Below are 17,171 nucleotides of genomic sequence, written 5' to 3' on the forward strand. Positions count from 1 at the left end.
TTTTTGTCAATATTTGATATGTAGTTTCCATATCTTATGATAATGTGTGTTTTGATCAGGAAATAACATTTTTATTTTGTCTATTACCTCTCGCTTGCTTCGCCAGTTCGCAAAATGCCCGCCCCCCCCCCCCCCCCTCTTTCAGCAAAAGTCCGATGTGTAAAGTCAATACGGGTCGACCCTTTCCTTTTGTTATACGAGCCTTTTTCAGCACCCCACACCCTTTTTTCAGCAAAATTCCGGTGATTAAAGTCAATACGGGTAGACCTTTTTCTTTTGATACGAACCGGAGAGTTTGGGAACGCGCATGGTATCCCTCCGTTTCACGCGGGAGGGGGAAAACTGAATTCAGACAAGGACACGATACAACGAATCGTCTTCTTTCTCTAATAATTTACGCGCGGGATCGGCGAAAAATGAATTCAGACAAGGATTAGTATTAATAATTTATTGAAACGTCAAAGCTTCCGCGCTTCGCGCGGGAGGGGGGGGGGGGGGGACTAATCGGGTAAAACGTAGAGGCGTCTGGAGGTGTGGATCTTCCACTTGACTCTCAATCCTATGGTTGAGAGTTTGAATCCTAGCCAGGCACTAACTTCTTTTGTTACATTAATTTATGACACATATTTCGTTTTCACTGGCTGCCTGCGGTAGCAACAAACAAAGCTGACAAAAGAGTTTACTCCGTTTCGTTGACGACAAGCCATGCATCACGTCTTTCGTCTTCTTTGTGCATGGCTGATCGTCAACGAAAGGGAGTTAAGTCTTTTGTCAGTTCTGTTTGTTGCTACGGCAGGCAGCCAGTGTCACCTAATTTGTTTCATCAAATCATGGAAATGCAAGCATTACTTAAACAAACAGAACTTTGCTATTCCTGGCTCGTTTTTTCCTGATTGATCATTGAGGTGTCATATGAAAGGGCAGAGAATGAACTTTCTAGAAATGTGATTTTCCTCTTTGAAATTCAGATACCGCCCGCCAAATGACTTATTGGTACCCTCTCTTCAAACTGTTTTAATCACTCATGCATGGAATATGCATCACACGAGTTGCATCAAATGAAAAAAGATGATCTAAGCTTTACAAATATATGTAATTTATTAATTATGATTGTGATTAAGTTATGATAAAAACATCGATGATTCTCAGTTTCGTTTTTTGGGGACGCACTGTCTATATAAAATATAACAAACTGCGGCTTCAACATTACCGAAGGGAAGGGGGTTATGTCTGGATGGAATGAAGTTACATATTATACGATTTTCCATAAGGGAATAGTCCGGGCTTGTTTATGGTCCAGGGCACTTATTAATTTAATTGATGACTTATTTTCAATTTCATACAAGTGATTTATAAATGCTCGTGATATCACAGGATTTTCAACAACATGCGCGTTTCTACATTTCTGTTTTTTTAATAGACACTAATGGGCCTAATTAGTGGCCGCTAACAGTGACTCTAGAGAACTTTTTCTTTCTCTATAATTTAATGAAACGTGAAAGCTTCCGCTCTACACGCGGGAGGAGAAAAACTGAATTCAGACAAGGACTCGATACAGCGAATCGTCTTCTTTCTCTAATAATTTACTTACACGTGAAAGCTTTCGCGCTTCGCGCGGGATGGGCGAAGATGAATTCAGACAAGGATTAAGAGTAATGATTAAATGAAACGTCCAAGTTTCCGCGCTCCGCCCCTTGACCCCCGCCGGGGCTTTGCCTTTAGACCCCACTTTGAAAAACGTTCAGCAGGGCCTGCATGTAAGAGTGTGGTGATGTGGATTTTTTTTGTCAGCCCCCCCCCCCCCCCTCCTAAACGTTTTTGCTCATTACGCCACTGATACACTGTTGGTCATAATGGTGGAATAACTTATTTTTACCCCAATTTATGGAATGATTTTGACAATGATTTATTCCTAGAAGATCTAGATAATAATATACATTCTCAGATTTTATTGAATAATAATTTGTGAGTGTTTGTTTTGCGTGACTGCTAAAGCATGTGTATGCTACTATGCTAATCAACTAAGGGACGTACGTCCTTAAGTAATAACTGACAGTAATGAGGATTAATGCCTCATAAAAGGGCACTAATAAAGCACATCGACACGGTTTTTATCCTGGGGGCTTACATTAACGAGGCCATTGCGTAGCCACTGAATCATGACTGTACGCAGCAGAGGCTAGGGTACGGCGCACAGTGGGCCAGGGAGGAACCAAAGTGCGCCAAAACTAAGTTTGGGTGATTTAATTTTTCAATTTTTTTTCTTGCCCAGTTGAAAGGTAATACGTAGAGGAATACCTCAGTGAAATATTTAATTCCGGTATGCACAATAAGGGTATACATTTACTACTTCAAACAGCAAAATCCTACATATTTACAGTTTTAGTGCAAAAGTGACTTATTTTATAAATCTTTCAATTCAACATGAAGTTTTTAAGTTATTAATATGAAAATGCTCTGACATATTCCTGATAGTGTATTTCGTTGAATGAATGGGTTAAAATTAATCGAAACACAATGTTCATGATATATTATAGGGTAATTCACTGAAAAATGGACTAATTATCCATGTTTTTTATAAATCCAGAAAAAATGTTTAGATCTCCGCGGTGTACCGCTTAAATTTTAATACCACCATTTTCTCTGATGTCTAAGCTTCAAGTTGATACCAAATTTGGCTGCTCGATCTTGCCCGTTGTTATGTTAGAGCCGATTTCCCTTGCCACATTGCCCCGAAAAATGTGGGCTTTTTTGGTCCGCGGCTGAATCATGAAGGATTCGTGGTCATAAATCACGGTGCAAGGGGGCGCGTGACACTTGTTCTGACACCGCGGACCAAAATAAACACATTTTTCGGGGCAATGTTGCAAGGAAAACGGCTCTAACATAATAACGGGCAGAATCGTGCAGCCAAATCTGGTATCAACTTAAAGCTTAGACATTAGAGAAAATGTTGGTAATAAAATTTAAGCGAAAATCCCTGGAAATCCAAACATTTCCTCTGGATTTATAAAAAATAAATCCCCAAACATGAGTTTTGGCGCACTTTGGTTCCTCCCTGGCCCACTGTGCGGCGCGCCGCCCCCACAAATACAAAAAACAAAGAAAATGCAATAAATTATCAATAATTCATGGCATTTTGCCCCGACCCCAAACATAAAAGAATGCTCTATGTGGGCTTGCCTTGAACCATCATGCATGGCCCTACAGAGGAATTTTTCCTTTCTTTCCTTTATTTTCCTTTTCTTTTTTCTTTTCTTTCCCTTTCCCTTTCATTTCCCCTCATCCTTATTTTTCCCGACAGCAGCGCAATTCTACTGCCAATATCCTGACAGGTGGGGGGGGGGGGGGGGGGAGTGTCGCACCCCACGGCCCTTTTTAGCGACGACCCTGGTTATCCCATTATTCTTTTTAAAGAAATGTAATTTCTCGTGCTCTCGCACCACTCTTCTATTTTTATTTTTATTTTATTTTTTTTTTTTGGGGGGGTCTTCTTTTGCATTTTTTTTGGGGGGAGGGGGTGGCTACACGCCTGGCTAGAAGGACCCCATATTATGCACACTGCAAAATTGCGTGCCCCCACCCCTCTCCCGGTAAAAAAAAAAACACCTCTTATAATATCATCCCCCTTTCTTTCCTTTCTCTTCTCATTATTCTCCTTTTCCCCCTTTTCTCTCCTCCGTCTTTTCCCCTTTCTTCCTTTTCCACCTTTTCTCTCCTCTCGCTTCTCTTTCTTCCTCTCCCCTGTGCTCCCCATGATGCCGTTCTCCTCAATAGCTTCTTTTTGGCAAAAAAATCCCTATACATGGGATATGATCTCGATGTAACCCACTGAATTTCATAATCTGTAAACAATTATTTTTTCATGGTGAATAAATGAAACAAACAAACCAACAAAATAATTGAGATCATGTCGCTTTTTCATCAAAAGTCCTGTCAAAATGACCATCAATTAGAATGGCTATGGGTTTTGAGGCTTCAGGCTTCCTAACCAAAACTGAACCCCCTCGCCCCTGTCAATTTCTGGTCTCGTGTTTCGCCACTGGATACACTATTCCATCCTTGATTAATTTTCGGAGACCGGAACTACGTACATGATGTAGCGCAAAATAGTTTGAACTGAAAATACTGTATAAAGCACTATTGACAAGTAAGTGAGATCTTTATTGTATAAGCAGAGGTTTATTCATTTTAAAACTACAGTGAAATATATGAGCATGCAAAACCCATAAAAAGAAAGGAAGACAAAAACAAAAGAGGTATGTCTGAGAAAACTTATTTTGTTTTGACGTTACCGGCTTGAGCAAATCAAAATTCAAAAATCAAAAATCTTTGAGATTCTTTCGTACCGTCCAAGGTCACTTCGCGAACTCACAAGCGGTTGCGTATATAACACATAACCATATGATATATTTAGTGTCTCAAATTTAAAAAGCTGTGGTCAATCGTTCACACATACATAACTCATTGTAACTATCACTTTCACTGACTCTATCATTAAAAACAACAGGTTAAAGAGCGGGGGCGGCGGAGCGACTTCTGAAGTGTGTGTGTTGGGGGGGGGGGGTGGGGGGAGGAGATGACTCCAACAAAAAAAGGGCAATTTTTTGGGGGAAACGGCATGATACAAAGGGAAATCTCAAAGCGCAAATATACAATTTTTTAGACATTGGTATATCCCCTACATCAGGGATGATTTCAATATTTGTTTCTTTTATACACAATTCAAGATATTTCTCAAGCATCATACTTTGCAGTTGGGTGTGATGGTCTGAAAATTCATCTGAGAGCGAGCAAAGCGAGCGAGGAAAAAAAAAGATTTGTGAGGTCGCAGTGCGAAAAATTACATCTTATAAAGAAGAAAAATCACAATCCTGATGGGGTTATAAGCATATACTTATTACGGAAAACTAGAAAGACCTTTAATTAGCAACATAATTTTATCATCTTTTTTTGCTCTTAGTCGCTTTAAATTAGGTGCACATTTAATGATGAGAGGAAGAGGGAACACTTATCGAAAGGGATAAACTTAGACACGTATATTAGAAAAGAAAAGGAGCACGTGTCAAAGTACTAAGGGTAATGTCAGAGGGGATAATGGGGCACTTCTTATACTACAAAAAGAGGCACTCACTAGGGATGGAAAAAAGGCACTTAATATGAGAATGGGAAATGGGTATTTGGTGACGAAAAAGTGGCACCCATCAGATTTTAACATGGGCATTTATAAGGGGCGAAAAGGGTCATTTATGAAAAGGGGAAAGGTCCCTTATTAGAAAGGGAAAGGGGCACATATCATTGTTAAAAGGGAAAGCATCAGAGGTGAAAAGGAGCACTTATCGCGCCTGAAAAGGGGCACTGACCAGATATGAAAAGTGGCACTTATGAGAATGAAAAGGGGCACTAATGATGAAGGAAAATAGACATCAGTTGAAAAAGGGGCGCTGATCAGATTTGCATACGGGTATTTATGGAAAATGACAGAGAGCTTTTGTGAAAAGAGGGAAGTGGCTCTTATTAAAAAGAAAGAGAGGCAGATGTTAAAATAAACGGGGCACTTATCAGATATGAAAGGGGTAATTACTGTACGAGAAGGGAAAGGAGCACCTATAAGATGGAAAAAGAGCATTTATTAGAAAGAAAAGGGCCGCACGTGTCAAAATAAGAGGGGCAGTTATTGGAGGTGAAGAGGGAAAGGGGCACTTAAACAATTTAATAGGGGCACTTGTCAAAGTAAAAGGGGCACCTTTCCTATGTAAAAAGGGGCACTTCTTACAAAGTTAAAGGAGCACTTTTGGGGTAAATGAAAAAGTTAAATCCAACGGCATTTGAAACATTATACTAATTTAAAAATTCCATAAAAACAAAAGAGCTTGAAAATCGAATTTAGAGATTGCACTCCTTTTATCAAATAGTCTGATATTCAGACCCTTGTACAGAATGGACGTACGTTTTGTGCTGCACAAAGATTTAATCAGTTTAATTTTGGCCATTATAAGAAGTGGGTTATTGATGCAGACATATGCTCATGCAGGCGCGTACGCAGGGGGGGGGGGGGGGGAATCTCGCCCCCCCCCCCCCAGCCACTGAACGAAATATCTGACGATGTAATTTTCCAATTTCCGGGGCAAAAACAATTCTCTTACCCCCCCCCCCCCCCCCCCCCCCCCCCCCCTCCTCCATGACACATAAAGATTCAATAAGTAAAAATGGATCAATGTAATACATTCGACATGAAGAAAAAATAGAGGATATTGAGAAGAAAATAAGGGATCATCATTGACCTAAACAAACGTATACATTGAAAAACAGAGAGGCATACGATATAGAGAATAAAATAAGTAGGCCTATTGACTGAAAATTTAGCACAAAAAAGTTAAGTGATAGCAAATTGATGAATAATCGCTTGCGCTAAAAAAATAAACAAAGCAAAGTAGCGTGTAGCGTGCCTCATCGTATGGGCTGAGTTATCAATCTCGAGTAATTATGATAACAACGGTTCCATCGCTGAAAATATAGATATCGATAGTATCATCAACTTTTCTCCTATGACGTGGCGGAGAAGTGCCTTCGTCGTCGACAGCCGATTTGATCCAATGAGAATCCATAGTCGAGCAGAGGTCATTGACCACGGGCGAGGTTGTCTGGGCTAGGTAGGCAGACGGGATCGTCTCTTTGGTGGTGGTGAAATTGCGCGGCTTGATGGCGCCGAGCTAAAAACAATGCGAGACAATAATATTGAAAATAAAAAAGGAGTAAAAATTTTGATTTTATTTCTAAATAATATAAAAGTACGACAGGCCTACACGGAGGCCTATATGGCAGAAAGTAACCGGCTTTAATTTACCTTGAAAATCAAAGGAGTTAGGTTAATTGATAACAGAAAGAGTAAGAAGAAGAGGAGGAGGAGGAGGGGAGGAGGAGGGGAGTAGGAGGGGGCGATGGAGGAGGAGGAGAGAGGAAGAAGGAGAGATAGAAGAAGAAGAGATAGGAGGAGAAAAAAAGAAGGAGAAGAAGAGTGAGAAGAAGAAGAAGAAGAGAAAAGGCAAGAAGAAGATAATAAAAAAAAAAAGAAGAATCAGAAGAAGAAAGAAGTAGAAAAGAAGAATCTTCAGTAAGTAAACTTTTGGAATGGTGAATACAAATTATATCCACGACTAAATTTGATTAAATGATGATGAACAAAATGTAAACAAAAATTAATCAACATTACACAAATAGCTTCTTTGCAAATTAATTTCTGTATGTTTGAACATTTCGTGTCTAGATTCTGTTCTTGAACTCAAGAGAGGATAACATAATTTAACAAAATAATACAAAAAATATTGAGAATTAATGTAGATATATATAAATATATATATATATGTGTATATATATATATATATATATATAATATATATATATATATATATATATATATATATATATATATATTTGCAGATGTATAAACAAAAATCATATTGATTGACACTGGGAAAAGCATGAACATATAAGGAATTGACACTGGAAAAGGGGAAAATTAACAAAATTATGTCAGCTTACTTCGACGATCTCTCCGTCATGAGCTTTCTTGAAACTATCGATGTCGTCTTGGTTTACCGGGCCAAGGAAGCATCTATTCTTAGACGGGAGAACGTAGGTCAGAAAACCCTGCAAGAGAGAATGAAGGTTTCAAAACATATATATAAAAAAAAGAAGAATAAATCGATGAAAAGAACCGTCGCATTGGTATGTTAATAGGATAGCATTCTCTGGCAATTAAAAGGTTTATATTTGGAAAGCAATTACTAATATCAATCAAGACTACGGACTATAAATTGGCGATTAATAGAAATGGTTTATAAGACCTTATGTGTTTTTTCATTTAATATTTGGTCAAATAAAAGCATTAGTATGACACTTAAGATGTAGTCTGTGCCCAGGCATTAACAAATCTACTAGGTTAATCCGTTACACACTATTTCACTGTCAATTGGCCGATAGCAAAGTGCAATATGTCACATAAGACGATAACAAGTATGGATGCGATTTTAATAAGAAGTGGATGGGTGTTGGAGGAGGGGGGTCATTCACCCCAAACTTCTTCAAACTACTTCAATAAATTTAAGCAAGGTACATATAGAAAGTTCATGCAAGAACCAACAACTCCCATCAAGCCCACCATAAAAGCCCCTCAAATTAATATTCTAGAACCGCGCCTGTGTTTTAGGAAACAATCACATACCCGGTTGAAGTCATAGACCACGGTAGCATTCTCCCCGAAGCCATCTCCCTCCAGATCCATGACCACGACATCATTGTCGTGATCGTAGTGACAATGCTCGGAGAAATCGTGATCATCGAACCTTCCGTGTCTCTCGAAGTCCTACCATATGGTTATAATAATAATTTGTATTTATACATGTATATCGCTTAATATCAAATACCGTATACGAGCGCTTATCTGGTCATCGGGACCTACGTCCTTAAGTCATAATTGACAGTAATGAGGATTAATGCCTCACAAAAGGGCACATATATATATAGCTGATCGACACGATTTTTATCCTGGGGCCTCACAGTAACGAGGCAATTGCTTAGCCCCTGAATCATGACTGTACGCAGTGGTTGATAGGGTACGCGGCCGCCCCCACAAATCCCCCAAAACGAAGAAAATGCAATAAATTGTCAAAAATTCATTGCATTTTCCCCCGGCCCCCAACAGAAAAAATTCCTTTGTGTGGCCATGCCTTGAACCATTATGCATGGCCCTACAGAGGAATTTGTTCTGTTGGGAGCCGTTGTTGGAAAATTACCCGTGGATAAAAAAAAGATTGCAAATGTGTACTTAAGGGGTAACAATAGTACTAATTACATGCTTCAAGAAGAAGAAAAAATCTTATTTCATCGTGGCCGGCAGAATAGCTAACTCAAAATATTATAATTCATAGTTGTTTACGCTCCTTAATACTGTCCATTGAAACTGTTTTTTTTTTTCTTGATTAAACATAATTGTTATCCCACGCACTGAACAGAAACGATGAGATAATGTGATGGATAAGTCCTTTTGTTATCCCTAATGAATTGAGGATGAATTACAGGATGTGCATTTTGAGTGGAAGCACAATGTGTATTTACCGTATATATATATTTTTAGTTTAAAAAAATGCGCGTGGCATCCACCCGTATCTTATTCCCTAGTATTTGTGCAAGAGTGTTTTATTTGTATCATGGATGCATGATGCATATGTATATTTTTGCATAAAATGTTATTCGTAAAGTTGTTAATCAAGTACAGATTTCGTTAATATCATTTTCTTCCCCCTTTTATTTATTTAAATGATACACCACATATAATACATGCCTTTAAAGGTTCATTCTATAATGCCCGTATAATCAAGAAATCATCTTAACGTTGATTTCCTTTCTTACAGATTCCCGGACCAAGCTGTTCTCTAAAAGTTACTGGGATCAAATTGAGTATCGATTCGTGCAACAAGGGAAACATTTCCCCCCATATCATTGACATTGATTACGCCAGAAAGAAATTGTGGTTCGGCATCTAGGCAGATCAGGGGAGCTTATAATAATAAATTATTTGTATATTTTTGTCTGACTTACATAATTACACGGAGAAGGATTCAAACCCTTCGTTGAAGAAAAAAAAACATGAAATTAAAATTGAAATTGAATATGATTTTAGACAACTATTGTTTCATTTTCATTCGGATTTTACCACTGAAATTGAGCATTGAACGTTTCTGTTTTCATGAAGTGACGGTAGTGAGGAAAATCCGCACACAAATTGTATGCAATTTTCATTCACTACCGTCACTTCGTGAAAATAGGAACGAATTATTTCACATGTAAATTGTTCAAAAAAATTATGAACTTAAATATTATAGCAATAATCATAAGCGGTTACAGTATTGCTTTAAAAGTTACATTGCCATTTGATAATCACTTTAAAGAGGGAGTTTTACATGATAATCAATTTTATATGAAGAGGATGAGATAGAGACAGATGCAGACTTCTATTTCTTTATCATCATCATTGTCATCATTATCATTATCATCCTCATCATCATTTTCTTCTTCTTTTCTTTCATCTTCTTCTTCTTCTTCTTGTTCTTCTTCTTGTTCTTCTTCTTTTTTTTTTCCTACTTTTTCTTCATTATCATCATAAGCTTCTTCTTCTTACTTATATGCTAAGCCTTCATGTTAACTGAGTACGTTAATATTCCATTTTCACTAACATCAACTTACCATGTCCTTGCCGAATTGGGCGGTCATGTCGCTTTCACGCTCCACTCGACAAGTTTGGAGGCCAAAATAGACAATGACACCGGCAACGATCGCCGCGATGACCACTGATATGACGACCAGTGCAAGTACGAGGAGAGGCGACAAAGCGGTCTTCCTCACAACGAGGGTCTGTAAAAATAGAAATCGGAAAATCGTAAATTTGTCATGTTCATGTACAAACAACGTTGCAAAATGAATATTTCGGGGCGATAGTCGTTCAGCTTTGAACTTTCCCTGATATTGATCTCCATTTTGAAAAGTTTTTCTGATGTCGTCAAATTTTTGTTCTGAAATTCAGTTTTGAATTGTAAAAAAAAAAAAAAAAAAAAAATCAAATTATGTTTGATAATTATGTTAAGGCATTATAAGGTTGCTGCATGCTTATACCATAGGATGCGCTTTGATAATTTTACGAACAAAACGAAACGTAAACCTAGCCGAACAAATTTGAAGTATTATTTCATAATTATAGAAACATTGCAATCGGTACTTGTTTTCAATTCAAATCGCTGTATATAAAGCTTTAGCTTGAATTCCAGCCGTAACATTATAGGGATGATACAAACTTGTCAAGGCTGTTACGTATACGTCGAACCCTTTTTTCGTTTTTTTTTTATAATTTAAAAAGGGATTAGAATTGGGTTGTAATTTGGTGTACGGTTAGGTATACCATTGTTAGGGTAGGGATAAGGGATAGGTTTGGTTTTAGTTCTAGGGTTGGAGTTAGGGATCTGGGTGTATAGGGAAATAGGAAAGTAGCGCGCAGCATTTGTCGCAGGGCAAGTACCATACAACCATATATAAAAGATACCATAACAACGGCCATCATATTTACCTGGGCTGTTTCAGCATTTTCAACTGCCGTCTTTTCTCCCTCCACTGGCTTAGAAACGGTAAAGACAGTCATTTTTATGCGGCAAAAAATTGATTTGTAAATGTTCACTGCTTCTTAGGATAACTGAGCCTGATTGTGGGTGAACCGGAAGGTTGCCGTCCCTTTTATTAGGACGAGGAACGTGACTGGGTAATATTTTTCAAGGTGATCGAATACGGAACCCAGGGGCGGATCTAGCTTTTTGCTAAGGGAGGGGTTTGACCAAAATAATGACGATGCGGAGCATCGTCCACGAGCCGCAAAGCGGCGAGCCGATTTTTTTGGGGGTGTTTATCCGGGGTGTTTATTTGAACCCCGTAAGTGATGTTTTCCTGGCATCTATTAACACAATGGAGACCATAAAAAGCAGTGAATGATAACGTCTTTTAAAATCAAGTAACAGTTTAATACACAGTTATATCCAGAGTTATCATGTGTTTGGTTAAGTTACCAGATGAGTTGAATATCTTCTCACAATATTTGCACTTGAAAGGGTTTCTCTCCAGCGTGCGTTCTTTTTTCTTTCTTTTTTTTCTTTCTTTTTTTCCCTTTTTTTTTAGGGGGGGGGGGCGCCCAAGGGGGTAGGGTTTAAACCCCCTAACCCCCCCCCCCCCCCGTAGATCCGCGCCTGGAACCTACGAATAAAAGAAAATAAAGGGCTATGCTCATTGTTTGGTGTTCAAGAAAAGTGTTTTATATGTACATTGGCAGAGAGAGAGAGAGAGAGAGGGGGAGAGAAAGAGAGAGCGGGTGAGAGAAAGAGAGGAAAATTATATAGAGGGGAGAAGAGATGATATCACACTTTAAAATATCTCAAGGTTTAATTTTTGTGGGAACCTTCGGAGATTTTTTGTGTGGTAACCTTGCCCTTGTCACTTCCTTGTGGGAAAATCAACTTTTCTGAGATTTTCTAAAACACGGATGTAAAAGAGCCTTGAACAATCTAAAATGAGGAAATTGTGGTATGACGTAAGATTGTAGTCACGAAATTCCAACAATCAAAAACTGAACAAAGGAGAAAAGTGGATCTAAAAAGTAAGGAAAAGTATAACGGTGACAATTTAATTTGTACACTGTATTTTATAAGTTTCGAATCCTTTGACCATGGACCTACTATAGGTCCATTCTTTGACCTACAGACCAAGAGAGTAGCCTACTGGGTATATCGGATAGAACATCCAGTCCGCAAACAAAACAAAGATTTAATGCATTTTGAAGGGACGAGATTCCGATTCAATTTTAATTCTATTCGGGTTTTATTAATATAAAGAAACATTTAAAGATTTAAAGATTTAAAGATGAAAATGAAAGTAGTCCAAACATAAATGATATCATGTTTGCAATATTAATGGGTAAACAAATAAATGTGAACATTCAACATCAAAATCATGGATTTATGGATATAATTTAACATATAAGGCAGATTGTTGAATGTATGCATTGAATTAGTGAATAAATGAAGAAAACGTATCGCGAAAAAAAAAAAAAATTAGGCCCAAAACCGTATCATCGGCAAGGGTGTTAGGGGTACGTAAAGAGGATCATTGTAAAAATTATACATTGGATCGGTGAATGGTAATGACATCTTGTATGATTATGTGTTTCTATGACCAGATCTCCAAATTTCAACAAATACTGTATTGACACGAAGTTGGGTCTCGCTGGGTGATACACCCCCCCCCCCCCAAAAAAAAAAAAAAAAAAAAAAAAAAAAAATGTGCCCATTTCGCGAGGAAAAGCATCAATTTTAATTTTTTTTTTTTTTTTTTTTTTTTTTTTACTAAACTCTGCCATAAAAAGTATTAGGCCCTCGTCCTTTTGATAGATATTATTTATTTTTGTTAAACCATTCTTGCTCCAGTTGTCTCATTTTCGCTCGCTGGACCACTGCCAGCACAAACGTAGCTAGTTCGACTACCAAACTAGACAATCAGCTGTCAATGACGTCATATTGTATGCGACGGCAAATATATTTTGTGAAATTATCGGAAAATTGACTATTTCTAATCGCAAACTAGTTTTATTTCTGTTTGGAAACGCAGCCATTGTTATCTTGGCAAACATTCAAGTCATTAGAATAGGGTAAATTACGTCTTACATGATTCAAGGGGTCTATTTTGCAGGAAAATTGTCAATTTCGTAGAATGTTCCACTATGTTGCAGGGTGTATGCCATTGGGTATGATGTGTGAACCGGGTGTGCGGAAATGGTGTGTTGGGAGGGGAAGTGAGAGTGTTCGTGTGTGTGGTAATTGTATGTGTGTCAACAATTAAAGACTAATCAAAAATTTTACAATGACGAGTAAACTGTCTACATCACAGTTCACAGATAGATATATATCTCACACTTTATAATATCTCAAGGTTTAATTTTTGTGGGAACCTTCGAGGATTTTTTTCCTTGTGGGAAAATCAACTTTTCTGAGATTTTCTAAAACACGGATGTAAAAGAGCCTTGAACAATCTAAAATGAGGAAATTGTGGTATGACGTAAGATTGTAGTCACGAAATTCCAACAATCAAAAACCGGAACAAAGGGGAAAAGTGGATCTAAAAGGTAAAGAAAAGTATAACGATGACAATTTAATTTGTACACTGTATCGAATCCTTTGACCATGGACCTACTATAGGTCCATTCTTTGACCTACAGACCAAGAGAGTAGCCTACTGGGTATATCGGAAAGAACATCCAGTCCGCAAACAAAACAAAGATTTAATGCATTTTGAAGGGACGAGATTCCGATTCAATTTTAATTCTATTCGGGTTTTATTGTTATAAAGAAGAAAAATTTAAAGATGAAAATGAAAGTAGTCAAACACAAATAATATCATATGTTTGCAATATTAATGGGTAAAAAATAAATGTAAACATTCAACATATGGATAATTTAACATAAGGCAGATTGTTGAATGTATGCATTGAATTAATGAATAAACGTACGTCGGGGTGGATGTGCTTTTCGTTTAAACACAATATGAATTTTTAACGATTTTGGGGGTAACTGTCCAAGATAGTCCGGCAGCCATTTCGATATACCTTGTTTTAGGGTCTATACATATATATTATTTTAATTATAGTTTCTTAGACCATCAATTTAAAGAATTCGATTGCTGACACTCTGTCAGCATTGAGCAATTTGTAGATATGTGACGTCACACAAATAACCGCCAAAATCACCCTTTTAACCAAAATTAATGATATAAAAAGTCTTTACAGCATTTGTCTACATTAAATGGCAATCAAATATCTTGATTTTTTTTCTAGGATCATCACTAAATAAAGATTGCGATGTTGTATGTTCACAAATGACATGTAAACTAGCATAAAAGACAATACTAATTTAGAAATTCCCTCATAACGAAAGGGCTTGAAACTTGCTTGTAGTTGGAAAATAACGACTACGGTATTAGTGTTGTCGATTCGACTTTAGTCTGACCCTTTTACCAAATGGTTGTACGTTTTGTGCTGCACAAAGATTCTATCAGTTTAATTCTGGCAATTACAAGTAGTGGGTTATTGATGTAGACACATGTTCATGTACCTGTTACTCCTCAATTTATGTAAACGAAAAAAAACGCCAGTCAGTCACTCAAAAGAGTGTCTGACAGTGAAGTCTAGAAGGTAAACGGGTTTCCTTGCATAATTTGAATACTAGGACTTTGATAATGCTTTAATTTCACAGATAGGACATACATGACATATTCATAATTTCAAAGTTCTACAGAATTGTATGTTGGCTGCAAAAGGGACATTTCTTTAAAAGCCCTCTAAAGTGTTGGGAACCCTAAAATATTCCATGCGGAAGAGGGTGTCATTTAACACTTAATTCTGCAAAATTCTTCAAAACAAATGTGTTCGAAGTGAGGTCGTGACTGTATGGCGGGCTTTCACACACATGTCACAGCAGTGTCGCATCCTGTTAACCCATATCCTGCCACTCATCGATGGAAAGATATCTCCTAACTTGTCTACTGTAGCAGGAATATCAATAACAGTTCACTCTGTGATGGGCGACTCCATGGTCATTGGCGTTTTATAAGTCCGTCATGTAGATAATGATGCAAAAGTAGTACGTACACGTCTGTGTTATCCACCATGCAGGATCCTAACATAATTCTTCTCATTAGCAGCCATTCGAATCGCTTGCTATACTATGCTGTCTGCTTATTCATATGATGTGGACAGATATTTCCTTGGAATGACATCACTGCCTGGTATCACTTCAACAGGAACCTCATCTTGGCCGGTAATATGGCCAACTTGTGCTTTTGTCTATTTCTGAACACCAAATCATCCTGCAGACTCGCGCATATATTATGGTGTCGATCAACTGTAGTTTGTTGTCACTAACAGTGAAAAAGAGAGTGAAGTCATGCAAGACAGGAGACATGTTTAAAAAAATCAAGTCTCTGACCAAGAAACCTACATCAAAAATAAACGTCTTGAAGGATGAAAATGGGAATATTTTAAAAGAGGATAAAGAGATAAGGGCGAGGTGGAAGGAGTATTGTGAAAAAACTGTTTGATGCAAAAGAAACTGAAGAAATTTGTACTCATGAAGAAGCAAGCGTCGAGGACGAGCCCATGCTTCAACCTGACATCTTACAAAATGGAGTAAAGGAAGCAATGAATCATCTGAGACCTGGGAAAGCACTTGGTATCGAAACATCCCTGCGAAGCTTTTCAAAGAAAGTGGAGAGGAGGCCGTAAAGGTCATGCATAATCTGTGTAACAAAATATGGAGATAGAGAATATGGCCACAAGACTGGAAGAGAGCTGTTTTTCTCCCAAAAGATGTTACACATGAATGTGCCAGTTACACTCAGGCGCGTAGCCAGGGGGGGGGCGGTGGGGGCGGTCGCCCCCCCCCCCCCAAAACGCCGGCCAAAAAAAAAAAGAGAGAGAAAGAGAAGAAAAAAAAGAAAGAGGACGTAGGAAGAAAAAGGGAAAAGGTGTCGAGAACGGTACAATGAATCGTCAAAGCTTCCGCGCTTCGCGCGGGAAGGGGGAAACTGAGTTCAAATTAAGAAATATGAGTCGGGAAAGGTACAACGAATCGTCTTCTTTCTCTAATAATTTAATGAAACGTCAAAGCTTCGCGTGAGAGAGGGGAGGGACTGAATACAGATAAGGATTAAGAGTCGAGAGAGGTACAACGAATCGTCTTTTTTCTCTAATAATTTAATGAAACGTCAAAGCTTCGCGCGAGAGAGGGGAGGGACTGAATTCAGACAAGGATTATGAGTCGAGAAAGGTACAACGAATCGTCTTCTTTCAAAGCTTCCGCGCTTTGCGCGGGAGGGGGGAAACTCCCCCCTCCCTGCACCCACCCCCCTAGGGAGCGCGCTTCGCGCGCTCTTTAAGTGACTCGCACGCTTCGCGTGCTCACTACCGCCCCCCCTAAAATGAAATCCTGGCTACGCGCTTGGTTACACTCGCACTATTTCTCTTATTCCGCATGCCAGTAAGGTTATTCTTCACTTAATTGCTGAAAGAATTAGAAACTACCTCGAATACCACCAGAACAAGCAGGGTTCAGAAAAGGAAGAGGGTGAAGAAACCAAATTGGTAATCTCAGAAATTTGACGCAGAAAAGCAGAGATTTCAAACAACCTCTCTACCTAGCTTTATTGATTATTCCAAAGCTTTTGACTGTATACAGCATAAACGCCTATGGAAGATCATGAGCGAGATATGGGCTTTCCAGCACATCTCATCCACTCGCTCTACCAAGACCGACAAGCAACAGTAAGAACAGAGAATGTCGTCACCGAATGGTTAACTATTGGTCAAGTTGTCCGTCAAGGCTGCATCCTATCTCCGTACCTTTTCAACATCTATGCTGAATTCATCACGAGAAAGGCTTTTGATGAATTTGATGGTCAAGTTTCTGTTGGTGGACGAACAATTACCAATCTAAGATACGCCGATGATACAACATTCACCATGGCGTAGTGTTGTTGTTTTTTGTGGGGGGGGGGGACTCTTGGGGCCAGTTGACTCCCCAACTAAA

The 17,171-nt window shown here is 38.4% G+C and overlaps 1 protein-coding gene across 1 annotated transcript; it reads right to left on the bottom strand.

Moving 5' to 3' along the window:
* Positions 1–6,236: 6,236 nt before the first annotated feature.
* Positions 6,237–11,354, bottom strand: LOC105438292. Its single transcript, XM_011665924.2, has 5 exons — positions 11,120–11,354; positions 10,246–10,413; positions 8,225–8,365; positions 7,543–7,650; positions 6,237–6,713 (listed from the first exon to the last, which is right to left on the bottom strand). The coding sequence occupies exons 1-5, from the start codon at positions 11,189–11,191 to the stop codon at positions 6,471–6,473; spliced, it is 732 nt and encodes a 243-aa protein (XP_011664226.2). The 5' UTR covers positions 11,192–11,354; the 3' UTR covers positions 6,237–6,470.
* Positions 11,355–17,171: the final 5,817 nt, after the last annotated feature.

The sequence above is a fragment of the Strongylocentrotus purpuratus genome, unplaced genomic scaffold, assembly GCF_000002235.5.
Source record: "Strongylocentrotus purpuratus isolate Spur 01 unplaced genomic scaffold, Spur_5.0 spur5_contig_837, whole genome shotgun sequence".
NCBI classification, from domain to species: Eukaryota; Metazoa; Echinodermata; class Echinoidea; order Camarodonta; family Strongylocentrotidae; genus Strongylocentrotus; species Strongylocentrotus purpuratus.

Excerpts from the sequence above, each read along its gene's own strand:
- LOC105438292 (XM_011665924.2), bottom strand. The coding sequence starts at position 11,191 with ATGACTGTCTTTACCGTTTCTAAGCCAGTGGAGGGAGAAAAGACGGCA. Across the intron at positions 7,651-8,224 it reads TGGTCTATGACTTCAACCGG|GGTTTTCTGACCTACGTTCT; the intron begins GTATGTGATTGT and ends TCTCTCTTGCAG. Across the intron at positions 6,714-7,542 it reads ATGACGGAGAGATCGTCGAA|CTCGGCGCCATCAAGCCGCG; the intron begins GTAAGCTGACAT and ends CATTGTTTTTAG.